At 40.5% G+C, this 25,002-nt stretch overlaps 1 protein-coding gene across 8 annotated transcripts in view; it reads right to left on the minus strand.

Annotated features, from left to right (window-relative positions):
* Positions 1-2,395: 2,395 nt before the first annotated feature.
* Positions 2,396-25,002, minus strand: part of pcdh19 (protocadherin 19) — a 60,807-nt gene continuing 38,200 nt past the window's right edge. For all 8 annotated transcript variants that reach the window (XM_020706431.3, XM_020706432.3, XM_078953961.1 and 5 more), the window contains exon 5: positions 2,396-5,086. In XM_020706431.3, coding sequence (XP_020562090.1) covers positions 4,527-5,086 — 560 coding nt within the window. In that variant the 3' untranslated portion in view covers positions 2,396-4,526. The remainder of the gene's footprint in view (positions 5,087-25,002) is intronic.

Genomic DNA, 25,002 nt, shown 5'->3' on the forward strand with positions numbered 1-25,002 from the left:
AGTTACTCTGCAACGTAACTCAAGAGTGTGCTTCTCTCATTACCTGTTTCATCTTATTTTATTCACGGAAACAAGATATAGTGAGTGTACTTTTTTGTTTAGACCTGTATACACTTAAAAACTATGACCCAACTTTTACACACAGAAAAATCTTTCTCATAGAGAGCTAATTAGGCTCCTGATTCCCTGTGACCCTGCACAGGACAATTGAAGGGCAAAGAAGACGGATAAATGGATGGATATTTAGCTAGGTCAATGTGTAAGATGTTTTGAGGTGCAGAGGTAGAGCGATCAACCTCTCTTCTCAAAGTTGCAGGTCCAATTCCTGCCTTACCCCTCACACTCCTAAAGTACCTGTATGCAGGTACTTCAGGTGTGTGTGTGTGTGTGTGTGTGTGTGTGTGTGCGCGCATACATGAATGGAAATCAAACTAGATGAAACTTTTTCTGTGCCTAGCCCATCTTTTGAAGCATCCACTGAATGATATGGATGCTATAAAGTTAAAAAAATAGGTTATGTTGAGTTTTTGTTCTTCTATCACACAATAAACTGTGCTACAATTTGGCATATAACATATGATGTCAACTTGCATCCTTTAAACAAAGTAGAGCAGGAACAACTGGAATGCCAATGTTAGACATCACCCATTGGATTCTGAAAGGTATAACTTTAACGTTAATCCAAAAAATGGGCAATTGCGTAGTATAAAACACAAAAAGACTGACTCCACCCATTACTCCATGCACCTGTCAATTAACCAATCAAAAATAGTGTTGCTTATTGAAATTAAGCTCTTATAAAAAAAATAAAGATGACAAAAAATAGTATTCTAACTGTTGTCGAGAAAAGAAACATTTTTATTGGGAATCATTGCATCATCCCACAACCAGAGCTTAAAAAACTAATGCAAGTGAATGTATTAAGTTTAATAGCTTAGAAGCAGGGTGTATCACGCTTTTGCCCATACAGTATCTTGGTGGGTTTTTAGCATCTTCGTGACCCCACTGAGTACCAAGCAGTCTGGAAAATGAATGGATAGAATGAAATGAGAAATTTGGTTTTGTTCTTTTTAAATTTTTTTTTGCTTAGATGGCACAAATGGTATATATTTCAACTAGCTGTGCATTTTCCAGTACACCTTACTCCTTCCTGAAACAAATGATCCCGGCCACTCACCTCTGAGTTCCCAAGCAGGTCCTTAAATTAGAATGAACACAAACATACATACAGAAATGGCATACATAGAGGCATTGTCATTTGCCCTGTTAAATATGACATCAAGCAGAAAGGAAGACTTTGGTCCGCTGCACAGTAATAGCTGCACAACTGAGTCATTCATCTTTCATTGTGGAAAATCACCCATCGGCCCATTCCGAGCAATTACTGTTTAAGCGGGAGCTGCACGAGTGGCCTTTTAATGGAAAGCTGGAGACAGCCTCCACAGAAACAGTTCATTTGAATTTTATCATGGCATCAATTAGTGTGTTGTCACTGTGTTTTGGGGAAAAGTTTATATTTCCCTCATTTTATGGATAACTGTATCACTGCAAGGCCACATCTTTGTCTTTGTAGATACTTGTCTAATTTCTTAAATTAGGGTAATTCATTGTAGTTTTAATAATACACATTAGATTTACATGAAGAAAATGCAAAAATAAGAAATTTAGAGATGAATGTTTTGTTCTCTCACAACACTTGGTGATCTGAGGCATTAGACTGCACTCCACTGACACATTCACATTGTGTACATTATGCTTTTCAACCCAAAAGCTTCAAGACCCGCTCTGATAAAAATTACGTTTTTGGTGTTTTAAACATGTTCTTGAAGCATTTTTCTCATGTTAAAGAACAAATATAAAGAAAAATGCAACTTTAAATTGCATTTCCAAGTATTCTTTTTATTCAAATCATTGTGAATCAGAAGCAAACCAAAAATATGCAGGTGGAAAAGGCATATAACTGCGACATACATGTTACTAAGGCAGGTCACAAGCTCCCTGCTCTCCAGTTCATTCTAACGCATCCACTTGTAGAAGACTAGCTCCATATGTATTATTTTCCCTCATCCAAGCTGGCATCTGGCTTAAAACTTTACAGCGGTATAGCTCCAATATTGTTGCACTGGTAATGTTAGGTTGGGGTTGTCAGGGGCTGTTAGCTAGAGGGAGAGAGTGTGAAAAGATGGATGACTGGATGTGGCAAATTTTGAACTCTTGCCGTTTTGCAAAAACTATGCACAGAAAACACAGGTTTTGGGGTTTTAGCTAAAAACATCCTAATCATAATTAGAGGACCACTGGGAAGACCTTTACAATAGATCAAAAATTGATCAGAGTAGGATTTTAATTTAAGTTCAGGTTTCATTTGTGTCAAGTAAAGACAAGGAAACAAAGCTGAGAACATTTAATAGTTTAATTATAAGCTGCTGTATACATTCAGTGATTATTCCGATTTTCATGTTGCCAGAAGCCATGGGTGAGACCAGCAAAACATTCAGCTACAAGATCTAGTTTGTTGTATGCAAATTTTTCCATGTTCATTCATATATTTCCACATTGCACATAGTGTTTTTACTGCAAAAGCAACATCAAACCATATTGCAGATGTGCAACATGGTTCTTCTAGGACCTTAGTTTGTTCAAACATGATTCCACCCAGTCTGTTGTGAGGTGCTCGTAGGAGGGGAGAGCCCTGCTGCTACCACTGTGGGCTCTACCTCATCTTTGAGATCAGCTGAACACAGATGGCAGAGGGAGACAGCTGCAGTGAGCAAAGGCAGTACACATCAGGATAACCTCGTCTGAAGCTGAAGAAAATCTTGTTTGAACTTGACTCGGTCCAGTAGGAAAGCTGACCTGTAAGTGGTACATTGTTATAGCCTGAAGAACACTGGAAGCTGCTCTTTCTCCATTCACAGAGATCAAGCAACATCCTGCAGATCTGTACGGTTGTTTTTGCATCTTTTACTTTTTTTTTTGGTTTCTTTTTGCTATCTCACTCTAAGCTCACTGAACGGACACATTAATGTTGGTGCTGACTTTTTTTTTTTTGTTTTTTTTATTTTGTGTAGTTTTTTTGGGGGAGTTTTCTTTACATTTTTCTAGTAGCCCACACAGAAACTGGATGGCACAAGAACTGACCAATAAGAAACTCTTTACAACAAGTTAGACTGCAAGTCAACGGTTGCCAGGGATCACACAGTAAACAAACAAAAAAAAAATTATAATAAAAATCCAAATTCCTTCTTTAGATAAAAAAAAAGTTCAATATAAAAGCAAATGACAAATGAACTGAAGCAAGTTATAACTTACTGATAAAATAACTACACAGCATTAAATATTCTCATTATACACTTTAAATTATTTATAAAATATATTTTGGCATATATGTTTTTTCATTTTTGTGTTTGTGTAACAAACGCTACTGTAGCTTCAGTTGAACACCAATGTTTATTTATTTTTTCTCTTGAAACAAAACATTAAAGGGATTGTCACATAACAACAGGTTATTAAAAATCATAATCGTAAACCCTATACAGAGTTTTACATAGCCATAGACATGAGTGACGATCCCTTCTATCCTAGCCCCATAGTCAAAAGTCAAAAAAAGTACAAGACCAAAGCACAAAGCTCTAATTTGTGCTCCACAGGCTACAATCAAGGTTGGGCACAGGAGATTTCAAAAGCAGGAAGTCTTTTTTTTTTTTTCATACAACTCATTTTGAACACAAAGATTTGTCTGTCCCACTTCCAGTGTTCATAGCAGCTTGGCAGATAGTTCGTTTAGCTCCATCGGTGATGAAATATAAAAACTGAGGACCTTGCAGTCTCATAATGGCAGGATGTCCTCAGAGGAAAGCAGAGAAAAAGCTTCGCTTATTAGTCAGGAAGAGGAGCCAACATGACCGAGAGGCCTCTTCTGCTGCAGGAGTGAACTGACAGTAATTGTAGATGAATCCTGTGTATATCTGTGGTTGTTTCTTACAGTGACAGAGCTCACTATACATACAAAGGAACAAAGAGCCATTTTGACTGCTAAAACCAACTGCAAAACCAAAAAAAGGCAAAAAGTCAGATTCAGATATAAAAGTAGTTCAAAAGGCATAACTATGCGTCAGAATTGGCATTTCAGGTGTCCAAATATGCAGCATCCTGCTTTGGCTCCAAGTCTGAAGAGCTCTGCTGGTCGTGTCTATGCAGTCAACAGTAACCTGCCTGTTCACTCTTTGCAGACTGTTAAAACGAAAACCGAACAAAAGCAAACAAGGGAAAAGTACTGCGACTACAACAAAGCCACATCCACTACCTGGACTTGACCACACAACTTGCTGCAGCGTGCTCCAGTTCCCATCAGCCCAAGCTGATTCTGAGGTTTGCATTCTGCAAATGGGTGTGTCTCTACACGTCCACAGCTGGACTTTTCTGTGTACACACAGATATTGCGAGTGTATATATATATCTATATGTAAATATGTATGTGACTTTACACTGTATATGTGTATACATGTGTGCCATTGAAAAGCTTGCTAAAGCACTATGTCCTTGAGGCGCTTGCTGCTGGGGGATTCCTTGTCTCTGCCATCGTGGAGAAGAGTGTTGATTTCCCGGACAGCCGGCTCACTGTCTTTCCCCTCCGGCTGCCGCAGCAGGCTGTGGTTGGCGATTCGCTCTGCGTCGCGACATTTTAGTGTGTTGTAGGCAGATGATGGCTTAGAAAGGGGGCTCTTCAGGTGCACAGGGGATGTAATGGGACTGACAGCCTCACGCCCATTGCCAGCTTCACGGACTGCCCCTCCGTTGGCCTTGGGACTGCACACCTGAGACTCCTGAGTCCGGTTTCCCTTCATTTCTCCCCGTTCCACATCTTCAGGCCCATCCTTGCCAAAGGTGGCAAAAGTCCTTTTGATGGTGCCATCCTCGTAGTGTGGCACATCCACTGTGGTGGCCTCGATAGATAAAGCAATGACGTTGCGGGCATGCTCAGGCGACTTGGCACGAGCCGGCACTGGAACACGGGGCATCCAGCAGCGATCCGAGTGTCCCAGGATGCGGCATTCGTCCTGGCAGTGAAATCCCTCAGTGGTGTCTTAAAACAGAAAAAAAGAAAAACAAAACGTTAAATCTGCTCTCAGCACCATAATCATTTCCCGATATCCTGAATTCATAACATATGGCCTTCATTTGATTAGTGCACATCAGAACTGGAACATTAAATAATAAAAATAAACATAATTCAAATTTATTCCAATAAACAAGTCTTGACATTTCTAAATCATTTGCTTTTTGCACATTGAAGCCAATCTGCATCCATTCATGGCTGCAACCCCTTTACATCGCTCGCTGATAACTGAAGCTAGATGTTTGGGGCAAATCTAATGTAACAATTAAATTATGCATTGTTAAATCAAAAGTCCATTTGCAGCATTTGTATAAATGGGTTTTCTCGAGCAACATTAGATAAAAGGCAGGCTTAGACAGTGCAATAAGATATCTCAGAGAAAGACACCAGACAAGTTGCGGTGTTGCTGCCTGGTTCATATCTCGCTCCCTCTTTGTCTCTGTCATCTGGCGCCGAGTTATAAATATGTAATGATGTTTAACGCTGGAGTGAAAAAAAGATTTGTCTGAGTCCGTATAAATGTGCTGCACTTTGTTGTGCTGGCAAAGAAACTTTCATGAACATGTTTGCGTCATCATTTCCCAAAAAACAAAACACATTAGTCTCTTCATTTAATTTGGAGGCTGTAAGTTTTGTTTGTTCTTCATTCACATGTGCAAATCTAGACAGCGGCGCTGTGAGCTGAATGAATGAAGGCGCAGATTATTTCATCTGTCTTCTGACGACTTGATAGAAAACGTCGGCGATTTGCGGCACATCAAAAGATGTAATTTAAAAATGATTTCACATAAGAAAATAGAAGCGTTTTTTTCCCCAAAATCCCCTTTTCTGCAATTGTAGTTTTTTCTTCCGGCTTCATTTTGTCAGAGAACCTGCCACACACACATACACACAGACACACTATGACATATTTCGGTGCTCCCCACTGCTTGCTTCCTTCCCAGAAGCAGTTTTCCTCTATTCCAAAGACCCAAGATGACAAGAAGGGATTGTAAGAGGGACCAAGATCGACCCAAATGCATACGCTTACGACGAGCAATCACAGCTTGACAGATCACCTAATTAAAACCACTAATGATCTGTTTTCCTCCCCTCTTTCCTGTGCTTATGAGAGGCACCTCTGCTAAAGCCCTGGGGATCAATATTAAAAAGATTGGAGACAGGCTATGGAGGTTGTTGATATGAGCGAGCTGTCTTTCAAGTACAGTCTGATGAAACTGACCTATAACGTGGTCACTAAATGATGAAATGCGTGAGAAAATTGGATCGGTTTCAACCCACATACACAGTAGTATTTAGTGATAGCAAGTACGAACGGGACCATATCCGTCCCTTTATAACCACAGTGTACCATCTTCTGATGGCTACTTCCAGCAGGATAAGTTGCCATGTCATAGAGCTGGAGTCATCTCAGACTGATTTCTTGAACATAACAATGAGTTCTCTGGATTCAAAAGACCTCCATAGTCACCAGATCTCAATAGATCACCTTTGGGATGTGGTGGAACGGGAAATTGGCATCAAAGATGTGCAGCCTACAAATCTGCAGTAACTGCGTGCTGTCTTCATGTCAATATGGACCAAAATCTCTGAGCTTCCAGTATCTTGTGGAATTGATGCCACCAAGGATTAAGGCAGTTTCGATAGCAAAAAGGGGTCCAACCCGGTCCTAGCAAAGTGATTGGTGAGTGTATTTTGTATTAGTCACATAAGAATCACACCATTTTGGCCACAGAAGACCTTATTCAGCAGCTATAAAGTCATAATCACTTTCTGAACCTGGAAAAATAAATTGGAACAAAGAATCATTATTTTTTTACTTGGAGTGGTTGTACATGATGATGTGAATACTTGCTGATTGGTCCAAGTAACAGCAGTGGCAGCAATCAAGCAGACAAAGGGCATTAAGCCACAGGTTTTGTTTAAAGATATCCAATCAGACTGTGATGATGCTGGGAAATGGGGCTTTATATTATCAAGAATAAAATAAGGGAAAAAAATACTGTAACAAATAGAACCTTGATTAGATGAATCAAAGCAAAAGTACTTTTTATTCTATGCAGCATCATCATACCCTTTTTTCAAGTTTATATCACTATTCTTTATGTATTTTAGTCAGTTAGGGAACTGCTAAAATTTAGCATGTCACCTAAATTCAAATACAGTTATTATGTAATTTTCAACTTTTTTTATCAGGCTAAAAATAATTTCTAAATCATGTTTGACATACTTGACAAAGTGGATCTTTTTCCTCCACTGATTGAAAATTCATAGGTCTCCTGGTAATGAATGCAATTTCCTCTAAATGCTTTGGCATATTTCTACAGCCTAAAGCCCTCTCTGGGGCATGAACAGCCTCCAAGCACAAAGAAATATACACAAGTTGCATGCTCTGCTCTTAGCAGTGCATGCATGGGCTGAAAGGCATTTTCTCTTCTTTCCTTTAGGGGTCTATGGAAGAGCAACTGGGTTGAAAATGACATTGTTGCAAAAGCCAAGTGCTATTAACACGCACACATCCTGCCTCTGCTCAGAGCTTCATAAAAAGCAGATGTTGCTCGAAAAGACTCATAAAGACTGAGAGAATTTGGAAAAAAGGGGAGAAGAAGAAGACAGGCCATCGACCTCTGACTAAACCCGATCTCTTTCAATTTAACAGAAAAGACAACTGAAATGACATGAGATGAATGAGATGCTTTTACAGTACTACTTGGGATTAAAAGTCAAGAAGTACAGAGGAGAAAACAGTCAAGGCACCTCCCGCTGATGACATGCATTCAGAGTTCTCATGAAAACTCAGAAAGATAAGCTTGCCAGTCTTTCAAAGAGCAGAAGTGGAATGTCTTTGGGAACATTTCCGATCCACCGTTTAATAAATATCAATTACTAAAGGAGGTTCATGGGAGGCTGAGGCTGCCTGCGCCTTTGTGCTGTGCACCAGGAAAACAATACAATTTAATGGTGATCGAATCATAAAATTCCAAGCATCTTCAGCAAAACACCACCATCAAATAACACGGGCCGCACTTTAATACTGAAAAAAGGTCAAAAGGCTGCTTTAAAGCATGCTAGAGCACTTTCAATATGTCCATGGCAAAGGCAAATAATAAATATTGCCACTTCACAAGCACCAGCCAAATCCTGCTTACATGGGAGCCCATGTTTTTCTGTTTGTAGTTACCTGAAATAGCATCACTTTGCATCAGCACAGGCGGTGAACCCACACGCTCCGTTCCATTTCCACTTAAACGTGCAGCCTGACAGCAGCAGGTTCAATCCTCTTTCCCTCAATCAAATGAAGGCATCTGAACCTCAAGTTATAGCAGATGGATCTTTAGCCTCAGCGTGTGTATCCCACAAGCTGACCCGCTTTACTCAATTTACCCTGGTGTATTTGATTTAAGGAAGCTTCCATGTTATACAGCTCCGGGTGCTATTTGTTTGTTGCTAACGTCTGAAAGGAAAAGAGGAATCAGCCAGGGGTCTAAATCCTCTGACATAAAAGCAAAAGAAATGAAAAAAGAAGCCAATGTACTTCTCCTCGAGCTCTCAACAGACATTTTGAGTCCTGTTTGGCTAACATGTGAAGCCAGGCTTGGAAAACACAAATGTTTTTCCCTCCAACAGCAGCACATGCAGCCTCAACCTTGATGTAATTCTGGAAAATGAGTTTAAGCAGCCAGATTGGAGAAGAAGAGATGGGGCTGAGTTTAAAAATATATATATTTCTTAAAGTCTTATTTGAAACCACAAGTCTACGGGTGCTTGTGGTTTGACACAATTCAGTCAGTTTGGTTTTAAAGCAGATGAACTAGAGGAAAAAAAAGTGGAACAACAGGGTGGCATTATAAATCTTTCTACAAAGGACGTCTGCCACTTTTGGCTTAAACTACTTTAAATCCTCTATATGCTGACAGTTTTGTTGTAGGAGTAACAAGAAATGTCCCGATTCTTTTTGTCTGCAACTTCTCTGCAGAGAGCCAGACAACACAACGTGCATTTTGGGAAATAAATGCACGTTGTGCAGGGCGTGACTTGTATGCGATTTTTTTTATTTTTTTTTAATAAATAGCAACAATAGGCACTGTAGGTGTGTGCGTCACTATTTGCTACTGACAGTAATGAAGAAGAAGCACTGCTCAGTCTTATGCTACGTTCACACAAGGCTCGGAAGCACACGTTTAAGCGAACGCTGCGTAAATGCACGCATTGGGCTTCCGGCTTCAAAACTCTCTTGTTCATTCACAACTTATTTAGTCAGTTTCAGACTACACGCGGCCATCGAAATGTGCATTGAATGTAAAACCAGGTTAACTCTGACCATTAAAGGACTCGGATTTGGTAGTGATGTATGGGTAGCGTCCTTGTCAAAGCATGGAAGTGCCAACTGTTAGAAAATTGATCCCGAAGGAGAAGTGAATTATTATGGTTGGAATTCTGACTTTACGTCTTTCATACATCCGAATAGAGCTGTGAAAGAAAAAGCCTGAGACTCCAGATTTTCCCCGCTTCGACATTTTGCACCAAGCTCTGAGTACTCACTACACTTGCTAGAATCAGGTAGCGACAGTCCAGTATGAACACCACAATGTGCTGAAAGCACATTCAAAAAGCCACGTTCAGTGCATTCTCAAACTCGCCACATGTACCCGGTGTGTACGTAGCTTCACGCCGAGCTTGGGGGAAATGTTCCAAAGCGACAAAAAAGATTAAAAATTCAATGGATGAATTCAATGGATTTTAGAGATTTGAAGTTTTAAAAAAGAGCTTAGTGGACTTTTCCATTCTTGTTTCCACAATTTTTAAAATTATTTTCTACCAAAATTACGACTTATGTATAATGTTTTTTCTTCTTTATTATGCTTTTTTTTTGTTTTTTTTGGGTGTTGCGACTTCCATTTTCCAAAAAATAGGTATAACAATTTGAAACAAACTGATTCACTTTTTCCTTTCAAAGATTTCCCTGTTTTATACACCAAAACATTTTGCCAAAGAGAACTGACCAGTTCCTATAGAGCAAAATTGGAAAACTAACTCCTCCACTGTGCGGAAAGACATGTTTGAAAATCTGAAGAAACTTCATCCATGGAAAGCCAATATTATCCTGTTTACGTACAGTAAACATTCCCAGTTTCGCCTGGGTGCCCTGCAGAAATTTGTTCCTCTAATGTTGTCTTTCTTGCTTCCATCTCAGTCTTCCAGAGTATCTTTGACTGTGAGATGGCTGTTTTCTAATTGCTCTCCATATTAATTTTCCATCCTGGCAGTCACATGGCAAAGATTGATTAAATCTAAATTGTTGCTACAGAGACTTGATGGAGCTTGTGATGCAGGCGCTGATGAACGCATCACAGGGGAGGAAGGAGTAGAAAAAAAAAAAGGTCTTGAAAAGACAGTGTTTTGCAGAACGGCGTGTCTGTGGCTGATGGTTGGCTGGGCTCAAACACTCAAGGCCGAACATGAGATCCAGTGTGATCGTAACACTGCGAAGAGCGCTCAACATCTGTCCCATCTGAGGACAGCTCTGCGGACAGCTGAGGCTGAAGCCCGGCCAAGCAGCCTCCTACACTACTCACCAGGGAGAGTCCAAGCACTGCTGTCATCCCAGCCAGCCAATTCAGTCTGTGGGCCATAAATCAGCCTGGAGGCTTGGCTCCTGCGGGAGCCGCAAGATGGAGTGTGATGGTCTTGTTTTTACAAACAGTAGAGGGGCACCCTTACCGTGCCACGTAAGCCATCATTCTCTGTGCAGCATCGAGTCCTCTCCTTCTCCCTACAGCATCTGGCTCAGTCACATCACACTACACCCCGCTCTCAGAGACCCCCAGATTCATGCCTTACAGCTCCCTGCACAAGGCCATCCTTTATGCCTCTCCTCCTTCTGTCCTCCTCTCCCATCTCATCAGTGCTGCTGGCTCACGTAATGTATATTGATGTAATTAAACGAATCCCTTTCTCACAAAAAATCCCTTCCTCTCATTTTTGCCAATCTGACCAGAGTTTCTCAGTCTGGTATTACTTGTCAAGACTACTTGACTTGTCAGATCTGTTGCCGGGGGCGGGGTGCACTTTCTCTCTGCCCGACCTTTCCGTCGCTCTGCCTCACGTTTGTTGCCAACCTGACAAAAGCCGATGGTTTAGGAAAGCAGTTTTTGTCTTGTTCAAAGCCAGCAACAGTTGAGCCACGTTCTGCACATATTTACTTTTTTCATTCCCTCACTTGCTGCTTGCCCATCCAGCAGAGCCGCTGCATTCTGCAATGCGCTCCCGGTATAAAGAATGAATTCCCAAACTGCTGTTGACAAACAATGCACTCGCTTCTAAATTGGTACAAACAGCATCTGCTTAACAGCTGTGTAACAGCGGCGGGAGGAATGCTGTTTATAAATCACTGTGTCATCGCAGTGTACCGTTTTACTCGAGAGCAGGACCACTGGCCAATGGACTGTTTGATGCACTGGAAATAATGCAGGCGGCTTGTCCTGATGACATACGTGGGTGGTCTGGTTTCATCGCCCTGGCAACAAACACCATTTGGCTGAGAGGATTCTTTCACCCTGTGGTGCCCCCTTCCCCTTCAACGACTGGCTCCTTGGGGTCACAGTGTCCCAGTAAAGAATTACCCTTGACTCATATCCTGACATATGGGAGAGCTGAAGGGGCAAAGCTTCCACTGGTGATCTGTTGTTGTTTAGAACAGCCATTACCATAATTCATGCCCTGGTTTCCTTACATTACACGAGCCACTGACCGTTTAACTCTCCTAACTGGCACTCTGAACTGGATTTAACCCAGGCAGAAAGGCATGAAGGGATGAGCATGGCTGCACCAGGCTAAACTGTATAAAAGAGGAAAAGGGAGAATTTCTCAGCATAGGCTCAGACACAATACAGCAATGGAAGCACAGCCTGTGGGTCAGCCTGTTTCATCCCTGCTTCAAATGAGCCACGCCGCCGATCCAACAAGAGACTTGAGACACACTCCCAGCCTACATCAACACACCTTATCAGAATAACAAAACAACACCTACAAGTCACACAGATGATGACAAACTGTGGCTGTTTGTGTAAACTGGCTCCTAATTAAAGCTTCTTTTGCTAAAGTTGTTTCTCACGGATCCTGAAGCACATTTAGAAAAACAAAATGTATGACAAAATGGTTATTTAATGAATATTGGTCAGTTTGTAAAAGAAAAAGGATAAATCCCCGTACAATAGTTAAAAAGATCTGCTGCAATAATTCCTGAAATGTCAAAGAAAATGGGGGGGAAAAGAAATCATCCCAATGCATTATACATTTTTCTAGAAAATTGGAAAACTCTGGGGCCACAAATATATAACACTGGGGAGAAAAGCTAATCAGGGATTTAATTCTGTGATGCTTTCCATGAGAGAAACTTCATCTTTGGGCTTGGAGTGTTTTAAACAGATAATTATTTTAAAGCTTGAAAGAAAAAGAGGAAAGCGAATGCAATTATTGAGCAAATTAAACTGAAAGTTGAGTTCACCTTCTCATAATGTGATCCACATTCAGTATAAACTGAGAGGGAGACGTCTTGTAGAACAGACTATTTAGTGTATCTGATGTGTTTTTTTCTCAAAAGGTCGTTAACTAAATAACGACCTTTCCTTTCTTTTTTGCGTGTTACTAACAAGTTTGGGAGTTAGCGCAGTCACTGTAACATTTATTTTAGTGGGATCAGTCTGTTTTTTTACGTGCTGCAAACAAGGTTGGGAGTTACAGGTATTGTGAAAACGTGTAGCATGTTACAATTTCTAGAGTTACTGTTAGTTAGTCTGACTGACAAACTTATCTCTGACTCTCATCTCACTTAAAGCGCTTTATTGCTCAGTACGCCTTACATATTACATAAATGTTAAAAACAGACCATTCATTTATGGTGCCGTTTCTAATCTGGTGAGACCTGTAGAGTGGAAAACCCTGTATATTAGATTATCTCTGCACTTAACTTTTCTCATCTTTAACTTTTTTGACACATAAGATTGTGATGTAAAAAGAATTACCAATACAAATTTCAGACTCTCATATTTCCTGAAATTTGTATACACCTCTGGCCAACCTGCACAACTCCTACTGAACCAAAAGGCCTTCCTGCGTTTTTTTTTTACCCCATCTACAAATATCAGTAGAGGACATTTTTAAACACACTGAAACAAATGCTGTATTTCTGTGTTTAAGCCTGACCGAGCTGGTGAGTTAATTTGCTCCTAAACCCTTGAGTCTGGAAGAAGCAGTGGGGAAAAACATTCCCTTAAATTACATCCACGAGCAGAGCTGGGGAAGACTGAAAGTCTGCGCTGTGAGTCAGGGCGAGGTAGAAGCTTGATGATGGCAGCAGTGTAGATGGAGTTCACTCATTTTAAAAACAGTGAGGGAAAAAAGAAATCAACTGTCACTTCACTTTATTTTCAGGTGAGCTGACAGGTAAAATGAAACCTAAAGGTGGAAGGTGTGCAAATGTAATGCTTAGACTTACATGGGGAAAAGTGCAAATGTGAGTGAAATTTAACAGAGGGCTGCTTTGTGCTGTGTAGGCTTTTTTTTCTTTAAAGACACGTCACATCCACAGGATTTTGTTTTAAAGCAATGCAAAGCATGGCTAAAGCCGCATCCTATCAAACAGGAAGCTGATTCACTACGCGATTCCTGCGGCAAATTTGCATCCTCTGTCTCGGTTTACACATCGCTGCTGGACGCTTATCTAAAAATGTGTTCATAAACCTGCCACATGTGGGAGGAGCTTCTGCCCAAAGTTGTTAGCCTCTTCACTACATGGAAGCACTGACTGTTTATATCTCATTTACAATCCAGGGAAGACATGGATGATGGATGAGATCGGGAATATTTATTTTAAAGTGCACTTTGAAGACATCAGTAATTATGTTGCCATGTTTTTGATTCCTCCAGAGACTCTCCCAGTACGGTGAGCTTCGTCATCTACTGCAGGAGCTGCATCTGACTCCACCCACTGATGTCATCAACACACCAGCACAAGCTGAACTCCTGATTGGTTGAAGTGGAGCAAATTCTTCGCCAAAGTTCAGATATTTGAACTTATACGGCTAAATATTCGCCAGATGTCAGAATTTCTACCTGGTTGTCGTGCCCCCTAAACAATTCCTGATTTCCCACCAAATGAATTGCATTTGGTGTGAACGCAGTTTGAATCCACATTTCAACACTAGGAACTGAACTAAAGAAAAACATTTTATAATGGAAGTGTAGTTTTAATGCATCCTCCGCAAAATCTTAATGTAATTCCTCATTCCACTTTCTCTAACATTAGTTAAATGTTTCCTTAATTTGAGATATGTCTGTATAGCAACTGAACTGTTTCCAACAGACTTTTAGATTTCCCGCACCTTTTTATAGAAAGTTCTTTTTTTCTAGCTGCAAACTGGACCTTTTTTTTTTGCTAAAAGAGTAGTAATGTGTTATACTTTATGGCCTCTCATAGTGGCACTAAACACAAAAATCCAGCATCAACTGAAAATTGAAACCGGAAGTGAGTAGATTGACAGCAACAGTAGGATCTAAGCCAACATCAGGGAATAATGTCTTAAAACTTTCTGTAAAGACACAATTCTTCTTATGGACTTCTCCATATTGCTGAGTTTAAAAAGAAAATAAACGTTTTTTTCTCAAATCGATCTTCATTAATTTCTGTTAATAACCCTAAATCTCTTCTTAAGGATAAAGCCACTTCATTAAAAGAGGATTTGCTGTCACTGTTTTTTAAACCTTTGTTTGGCTTCAAACTTTTTCTTTGTCAAATCTCGAGCAAGGTTGATTTTAGAGTAAAAATTAGAAAAAATGAATCAATATCATACCATGAGCTCATAAACCAGAATCAAGGGGGTGAGCAGTAAAAATCTGCTTTGCTGGTTTACTTCTGAAGTCCACAAGAGTTGATTAACTGCAGATTTGAAGTTGTTGTTTTTTTTTAATAACTCAATCTCAAATATTTAGGCACCCCAATTCCCACCCTTATCTTGACATCACAGCTTGTTATTGACTAGATTGGATTTTCTTAAGACATAGGATCCATTTCTTTAGTTGCAAACTCTGAGACAAACACAGCCGATCTGCAAGTGATAGATTTTTTTGTCATAATTTCAGATCAACCTGCATTCCATTACTTTCTCAGGCCATAAAAAAGTACAATTCCGCTTAACCATCAGAATTAAGCGCTGCACTTCAGCACCCGTCACTGTGTCCAAGCGACTTGGGATGACACACTGTGCTGCAAACTAATGGCTCCCACTGTGAGCCGCTGCTTTGCCTCAAACGTTCGGCCTTACATAATTAATATAATATGGTGTCTTCTTCAGTCATGTTCATTTTGTGTAAGCCACGACTATGTGTTTTAAATTCCTTTTTATCTTGTCACAAAAGCACCAACAGGGAGCCTTCTGTCTCTCTTGTCCTTATTTTCCCTTTTTTTTCTTCCTCCTTTAAAAAGAAATAAAAAACCTCTCCTTTCTTTAAGAATCTCTAGAAATAGGACACTGTAACATGAAGATTGTGATAGCATGAGGAAAGAGGGACGGGTACAGTGAGAGGAAGTCAGCCTTGTTGGGAAACAGATCATGAAAAAAAAAGGCGCAGAGTTTCCGACTGAGACACATGGAAGGCACCACTTATGGATGAAAGGCATATAAAAGAAATAAGAAAAACACAGTGACCCCCTTTACCCGCCCTGTTGTGTGAAGATGCATTAGATTTACACCCACTGGGCCTAACGCGTCCTAACACACTTCCTATTGCCCTGTCACGAAGGCCAATCTGTTTGGCATCTGGGAGGCGTGCTGATTCCCTGCCAGGTTCTCCATTATCCACCACAGTGAGGTCTGTACCACGATACCACTTAATATAACACAGTCAGAACCAATGTGTGTTGCATTAGCCACCCACTAGCCAGTGCCACACTGTGTAGAGGATTGTCAGGGGCGAGTCAGTCCAGGAGAAAAGCTGCAAGCTTATAAAACACATAGATTAAAATGGAGGTGGGAGAGTTTTCCGAAGAAAGGAGAAGGAACTAATAGGGCACATCTTTTCTGATTTAAGGAACATGACTACAGCATGCATAAGGATAGCTGGGCTCTGATGCAGTGGTAGTAATTGGATTTCTCTGACCCTGTGCCCACTCATGATAACATGCTGAGCTGTGACATGAAAAGTCCTTATGCGCGGCGAGGGAGCAAGGTGCAGTCGAGTGGAAGTGACAGGTGTCAAAGATCCAATTCCCTTGCTCTTCTCGAGCCTCCAGTTCCTTTTTCTGGGGAGGCAGCCGAGGAACAACCTGCCCCGTGGTAAAGCCAAACACCAGGCTTGACATTCAGTTGCAAATCCAAGCTGGTTAAAGTCGTGTAGAGTGCAGAAGGGGGGTGGTGGAGGATGAGGTGAAGGAAGGGGGAGTCGGTAAGCACTGTGGACACAAGGGGTCCCGGCCCGATTGTCTGCTCTATTTACAGTATTTTCTGATGCTAATCCGGGCTGAATGCAGAGGGAGCACAGAAGACAACACAAAGAAGCTTGAGACCCCTGCTGAAGATCCTTGAGATAACGTGGGGGGTGGGTGTGCGGCGTCCCCATAGCCGAAGCCTCCCCCCCTGTCCTCTACGCGCATGCTAGCCTCCTCTTTAACAAGGTCTGCATGAGCAGAGGCATCCCATTAAGAAGAGTCATTCTGAGCTTTCCTGTCAGCCATTAAACTTAACAGTCTACATCTCTCATTGCCTTTCGTCCTCCTTTAAAAAAAAAAAAAAAAAAGTGGGTGGGGGACAGGCAGGTTGAAAAGTCCATTTGGTTTGCAAAATGCTACCAAGAATCAAATACAACCCAACTAAATACAAGGAGTCTATTAGTGGATAAAACCGTTTTTTTTTCCTTCGCCCTTTTATGAAACACAATATTATTGATATAATGCTACATAATATGGACATTTTGCTTTTGTGAGGTTAAAGCCCTACTACGATGAAAATCATGTTTTTGAAGTTTTTAACATGTTTTGAACTTGTGGGATTTTTCTCATGATAAAGGACATAAAAAGAAAATTCAACTTAAAATTGCATTTGTATTTCTTTATTCAAATTGTTGTTAATAATAGGCAGATTAAGAATTGGCATAGAAGCTACAATCGGCAGGCCACAAGCTTCCTGCTCCGCTCTGATGCATCCACTTTTAGAAGACTAGATCCATGTACGTCTTTGTTTTCCTCACTTGAGCTGAAGTATGACTACAACTGTACGGCTGGATAGCTCCAGTATTGCTCACCCTTTTTGTTTCACGGCTAATGTTAGGTTGGGGTTGTGAGAGGCTGTAAGCTAGCAGGAGAGCGTGTTAACAGATTGATTACGGGATGTGGGACGAAAACTCAGAGGTGAATTTCTGATGAACTACTGCTGGTCTGCAGAAACTATCTCCTAGAAAACGACACAGGTTCTATGATTTATCTCTAAAAACGACAATCTTAAGTAAAAGACGACTGGGAATGCTTTTACAGTAGATCAATAAAATGATAAGAGTGGGACTTTAAGTTCACAGAGGATCTGTTAACTCTTTTGTAAAGTTGAAATTTGGCAAGGAGGCTTGAAGAAAGTAGAGACTATTATTATATATACTATTATTACATCCATATAGTATGTGTCACACATCAAATCTTGTGATACTAAGTACTCCCTGGCTAAATAAACAACAAAAGCCATTTGAAAATGACTAAACTGTTTCTTTTTACTTCATACATGAAGCAATTCTTGAAGTATTAAAAGTTTTGAAACTTTATCTAATGCACTAATGTTGTGATATTGTAATTAAGTTATTGGCCAGAACAAAAAAGTGGTGGCCTGAAGGAAATATTTTATGAGCCGTAAAAAGTAAAAATTGAGCGCCTTTGTGACTGATTTTTAATGGTGACAAATTTGCTCTAATTTGATTATCCACCACCCCCAGCTATGACACAGTAGTGTCAAATCTTTTCTTTGAATCCTTTTTGGCCCTCGACCTCACAAACGATCCTGCTCCAGACATCATAGTACGTTTATGTGCTGATCAGGATGCGGCAGGTTTCTGATCTTTGAGCAACAAGAAAAATCCAGTTTAGCAGAAATATGGTCCATGCAGTGAAGGACGACACATAACTCATTGGCGAGGAATGAAAAGGAGTGCGGAGGAAGGAAAAAGAAAATAGAAGCTGCGTATGAGGACGCGATGAGAGACAAAATGCAGAGGTGCTGGCCAAGAAAGGGGTTGGGAGGAGGGCTCTGGGGGTCCTTTCATACCTCTGCAGGTCCCTCCTCTCAGTTACTGTGCCCTCACTCTCTCATCAATAGTTCATAATGTGGGTCACTGGCAGACATAAGGTGCCTCCCACTAGTGAGGCTGACTAAAAACAATGAATTACGACATACTGAGCTCATTTTTGCAAGGTCATGTAGGGGACAGTGAGGGGGAACGTTGACACTAATTGGTGAATGAAAGATAGTAATGATGGAGGTGGTTTGGATGACTTCTCTTTAACCCCTTTAACTTCTGCAGAGCACAAAGGCAGCGAGCGCACTCTGCTAGGTTCAGCTTCGCCGTATATTCTGGGGTATCTGGGAGAGAGACGTCCTGCATTTAAACAGCAATAAAATCTTACAGAATAAATCATTCCCACTGAATATACATGGGCTGAGGAAAATATGGAAATATTACAGTACTCTGCCTGAGGTAGTAACCTTTGTTGCCACAGCTGAGGAGGACGACATAGCTCTGCATACTCATGCTTCATATTTCATTTGAGTGATAATGTTGCAGAGATGGGAGAGCCAACGTGATGAGAGCTAATATATTTTTAAAAAGATGTGGATGACAAAAGAAATCTACAATTAGGTATTCTAAACTAATTTTTAAAGGTTTTTCCAAGTGAAATATTTTCTGACATAAACGGGGTGTATGGTGGCCCTGAGGTGCAAATCACACCAACGAATTACTCAACGCAAAAGGTTGCAACATCAATTAAAAAAGCAAAGCAGATCATGGAAATACATCACATATTAGAAATTAAAATGAAATTCCAAATAAGGACATGAAATTAAAACAACAGTAATTTCCAGAAATCAAAATGAAATGTTAAAAAATAAAACAAAATAAGAAACTGAAAAAGGTAGATATAATGAGACATTGCTGATTTGTTGATGACGTTTGTCTATCATTTCAACTGATTTGCCATAAAGCGATACTGGATATGCTCCGAACTAATCATCAAACTTTTCACATTAAAAATCAGACATCATCATCCAGTCAGTGATGTCCCAGAGCACCGTCCTTTTCCGGTTTCTTATTGTGTTTAGTTTTTTAAACTTTTTTGTAGAAATGACTTGTTTTACGAGAGGTTTCATTTTTGTGGAAATGTGTTTTTGTTTCTGTAATTTTGCTTTGATTTCTTTAATGTGATGATTTTTTTTTTTATCATCGGTTTAGCTTTTTTAAATGTTGTGATCTTCAATATGTCTTTGCGCTGAGTGATTTGTTGGTGGGATTTCAGGGCCACCGTAACTATGAAGGGATAAAAACATTTCAGCAGCAAAGGAGGATACCCCAACCCCCACCCCCACCATTCCTTTTTACTACAGCTGCAGTGATAAGTGTCTCTTTGTATTCTGATGGAAAACTGGGGGCTACAATGCACTCATCAGAAGACAGCTGATTTTTTCCCTTTTTAAACAAAGCAGAGTTTATTTTTAATCTCTCTGTTCACAGACATGAAGAAGATAAAACAAACAGCCGGTGCCAAGACCCATAATGCCTAGAAAATCACTCGTCATTCAGCGCAGGTTCGTGCGTTTGCGAATGTGGGTTTTCTGTTTGTGTCTGCAGCAGGTGCAGAAAAGCTGCTGTAACTACACCCTATTTGTACACTTCCTAAAATTTGAAGCCTATTTAATTCCCGCAGTGCACCTATAGTTCCACCATGAGGGCTTCTAAAGAGGCGTCAGTGCTACAGGTAATGGAGCTGCTTGTAGCTTTCTGGGCTGCAGGCCAGCTGCCAGAGTCTGGCCTGCCTGGAGGGAGCCCAGGCTGCCTGGTGTCTGATATCCCAGGATCTCTGTAATACAAGCCCTGCCTTGGCAGTCGCTCTGCAACCGTCCGGACCACCTCTAGCCACAAGTCCTTTAAGCAAGTCTATATGTATAGTGTGTCCTCATCAAGTTGTTTACTCCACATGGTATCAGTCCACAGTTATAGCATTTCATCAACAAAGCTGCAGTAAGTCGTTCTCTTGTAAAGGAGTGGAAAACTTTGAGAGGATCGGGAACTGCTCTGGAGATCTGAGGTGTTGTCTTTCCTCGTGCTGAGCGGTTATATCTTTAAACTGTTGCCACACACCTACACACACACACACAAACACTCTCCAATCCTGACAAAAAGGCCAAAATTAACTTAGTTTAGTGTTTTAAAATGTAAAATGAAATAGGGGTGTAAGGATTGAGATTATCAATACCATTATAAAATCATTTCTAAATGAAATAGTAATTAAATCAATATTGGGAAAAAAACATTTGGATTGTGGCACAGTAGGTGTATTTTACTATAGGGTTAAAAAAACGAGTGACATCACAACAGACAACACACATGTGATAGAAAATGATCAGTCCATCATTCCAGTCCAATGTGTGGAAAGGCTTTGAATTTAGCAAAGACATGCGACCAAACAGTGTTGTAGAATGTTCTAATAATGTTCCCTTTGCATCATTTTGATGTGAATCGATTTTAGGTCAGAAAACTGGATCATTCAAAATGAACCAATATCGACTACAAATTCTCATTGCAACCACAAATTATTATATGAATTGTTGTTAAAATGAATCATTACACCCCTAAAATGAAGATAACCTGATTTCGTCCAGATCCTGTAAGATGTTGCCGGTAAATCAAACCTATTTCAAATCTTTGTGCCAAACTGTAACTTGTAACACATTGGTATGCTATCTGAGAGAGATTGTACCCTTCTTTTAATAGATTGTATTTCAAAAAGTCTTTATACCAAGTCAGTTAAACACTTTGTCAAAAAAAAAAAGCACAAAGAAAGCCTTTCCAGCTCTGCTTTGAGACTGGCACTTAATTAAATGTGCTCTCCTCTCTCTGACAGGGTGTGCCTCTTTTGGAAATGATATTACAGCTTTGTGTTCATTTGTTTCCAAACTACAGCTTTAATGACATATTTTGAAACTGGATTAAAATCAATGCCAAATTACCTTCTTTTTCCTGTTTACACCTGGTCTCCAAATTTATTGAGCAACAACTCATGTAATCAGTTATCGGAACGTTTCTGTGGACAAGCCAAGCTGCAAGAACTGTGCTGCAGAAGAGTGAAGGGCACGGAGGAGAAATGAGTGAGACGTGCTGATGAATTCTTTACACGGTAAGACTTTTGAGTCTTATTTTTAAATCCCATTAAGTTTTAACTTGGCGAACTTCCGTATTCATGTCTGCTCCTTAAATGTAATATTTCCACTCCCTCCAAACCCGCATCTCATCATCTGTAGTTCCAAAAAAAAGATCTTTCATCATGAATATGAAATGTTGCATAATTTCAGATCTCAACCAATCTTCTAATGGGAAAAAGATAGCACGTAAAGTCTGGTTGGTTTAGAAGAAATCGATGTATTTTAGTTCTGGTAATTGAACGTTTGACAAATCCAGATGACTTTTAGCTACACTGACGTCACAGTACCTTGCAAAAATCCCACCACATATTTTGAGATGCAATTCTTATGCTATGTTCAAATCGGCCATGTGGCATGTTCCAACAGCGCTTGTTTAGCACATTCTTAAATGCACATTTAGCCCATGGCGTTCATCTGGACAAACAGGAAGGGACTTCTTTTTTTTTTTTTTCTACTCTTTATTAGCTCATGTGTGCCAGCAGTTGAAAGAGAGGCTAAGAGCAAAATGTCAAAGCGGTGCAAATCCAATTCCCTGATTGGTCAAAGTTCAGCTGGTTTAACTTTTGTTGCACACTCAATCCCAGTACATTTTGTAAGTAGAGCCTGAAAATAGAGCTAAAACCTTGCATATTTCAGGTAGAACCCGAATCCTAAAATTGCGTAGCTTCACAAGAGCTTTGAATGCAGAAGCCCGAAAACGCACATTTGCACACGTTTACATAAGCTTTTCACTGAAAATGGCCGCTTGAAGACGTGTTGCCGAGGGTGGTGTAAACGTATCTTCAAACAGAGGAACCTCCCATCCTTGTGTGACATCAGTCTTTTGGCACAACTCATCTCAAATCTGGAAGTCAGAAGAGCTCCTTTTCCTCACTATAACAGAACATCACTTTGTAAAGAAATATTTCAAGCATTAGATATTTCTGTAGCAGCATCTGAGATTGAAACAAAGTAAGTAAAACATTTCCTTAACCTGCTCAGAGACACTAAAATAAATACAGCACCAAAGGATGACGTAACCTCCAACAGCACCGTCCCCCAAGAACCAGTTTCCTTTGTTTTTTTTGTTTCACAGCCCAGCTAAAAATGAATAACGACACTCTCACCTCTGATTATGCTACCATTAAGGCTCATAAAGATTAGATTATTAAACTAGTTAAGTTAATAGCTTGTCCATGCCAGAACACCTGCATCAGACCGCTGTCGCACAAAAAGCAAGAATGGCAAACAGCTGCACACTGGTGGAACAGATTCAATCCTGCAGCTGCGTTTTCTGCATCGATGCAGCACCTCAACCAGCAAGTGTGTGTGCTGCAGGTCTTTTAAAGCTGTTTTTAAATTTCAGACGATACAGATGCAGCAAAGGATGCGTGGGGAATGTGAGGTAAAGTTGTTGCTTAAGGTGACTTACTGCCTTGTAAGTGACAGAGAAATGGACAACATGTGAAGTGTTTTTAGTTGAGGAACTAATGTTTCAGCAGCCCAATGCAGACCTCCGTTTGTCTTGACACAGTGCTTTGTGCTGCACAGGAAAATCAGGGGGGGTTCCAGCTGCTATCTCAAAGAATTAAAAAGACAATGGTGCGGTTAGAAAAATGGTTGCTGTCTCAGTTCCTCAGACAACGAGCAGAATCAATCAGAGCCACAAAAGAGGAGCAGGCTGGAGACAAAGCTCTAGCTCTAGCTCTTGAATTTCACTCCACCACCACCCCAACTCACAGTATTTCTCTCTCCTGATTCGTCTTTATCGCTCTCCCCGTCTCTTTCTTGCTCACTTCATTTTTGATTAACCTCTGTGAACACGCTCTTGTAAACCACACTCGAGCGCACACACTCCACATCGCGTGTACACACTCTCTGAGACTGATTTACAATTCAGGTACCCTCTCTTTAATACACACTCGGCCCCCATCAACTTCTGCACATTACCTGTTCTTAATCTGCCTCCCTCTGTCTCGGATCATCCTGATCCCCCTGTTTTCCCATCTGCTGCTGATTGGGGCCCAGATTGGCTAGGTGTTCAACAAACAACTGTGATTCTTTTGGTTTCTGAGGAGATTATTAACACACCTAGCATGCCACAGCATCATGAATAAGCAATGGAGATCCGGAGCCCTATTTTCTGCGTGCCTACGTGTTTCCTCCCTTTTTCTCTCTCCCTCTCAGTCGCTGTCTGTCTCTCGCCTTGCCGTGTTGTGAACTGAATGCCAGGATTGTCTGGAAAATGAGCTGTCAGAAGAGGGCCTGCAATGAGATACACCAGACTCATTGTGAGCCCCAGAAAATAATGAACTATTCCCATTTCTCTCTCTGATATGTTCAATGTACTATCCATGACAAGTGTAAAAAGATAAGCCGTCCCCTCTTGAGCTGATTAAATACACTGAGTATATTCAGAAGAGCTTTGGCATATGTGAGGGTTCAAGGGATACTATTATGGCATTATATCATTACTATGTTTTCCGTCTCCACTGGAAATGAAGACCCTTTTATCAAGTTCTGAATGAGCCTTTGTTGGAGCTTCCAGTTAAAGTGGAGGATCTCCTTAAAGATCCACTCTGATGAAAATCACATTTTTGATGCTTTAAACATGTTCTTGTGGCATTTTTCTGATGATGGAGGACACAGGGTTTACATTTCATAGTCATAATTACAAGACCACTGCGAATGATTTTGCGATAGATCAAAATATGAACGGAGTGGGACTTTAAATCTGTTCTTCAAAAGCTTAAATTTAAAGGAGTCTGCACTTTTTTTGTGGTGTTGGAAAAGAAAATTCAAGGAGGAAAAAAGTGGAAAATCTTTCCTTCCAGTGATACAAGCTCAGCTGGTGATACAAGCCTTTTTACTTTTACAAGGTGTGAAAATCAATATCAGTCAGCTCTGTTTTATCATATTACGCACAATTTCAATATAACAGAAGCAGACAGCTTGGAGTGCAACAAAGTCATTCAGAGTTGAGCACAACAAGAAAAGATGAGGCTGCATAATACACCTTGAAATGACATTTTCTTTCTTTCTTTTTTTTCGACATCTTGGAGGCAAAACTCTACATTTCCGGTTGTTTATTACCACTTCACCTTCGAGCAGGCGGTCTCTGAGCGCGGCTTGTGTTCAGCTCTTTGTCACTGTCAGCCATTTTACCTCCACTGATTCCCTATTAAATTAGGCAAATCAAAATCAAAATGGATGATCACTGTATGGAGATAAAAGTGGATCTAATCACAAAGTATCACAGTGCAACACGTGTTGTTACCAGCCAGAATCACAGCCGTTTTGAAGCTTAATTTGATCAAGTAGTGTTTGAGAATCAGTCACTTTCCTCTGGCAAATGCACAGATACTTTGGAGTGAGAGAAGAAGAAGAAGAAAAAAAAAACCTTCTACCTGTCAGAGAAATTGTTTCTTCTTGTCCTCTTTTTATTTTCCCTCG

The sequence above is a fragment of the Oryzias latipes genome, chromosome 10, assembly GCF_053564925.1.
Source record: "Oryzias latipes strain Hd-rR chromosome 10, Olatipes_Hd-rR_3.1".
Classification (NCBI taxonomy): Eukaryota; Metazoa; Chordata; class Actinopteri; order Beloniformes; family Adrianichthyidae; genus Oryzias; species Oryzias latipes.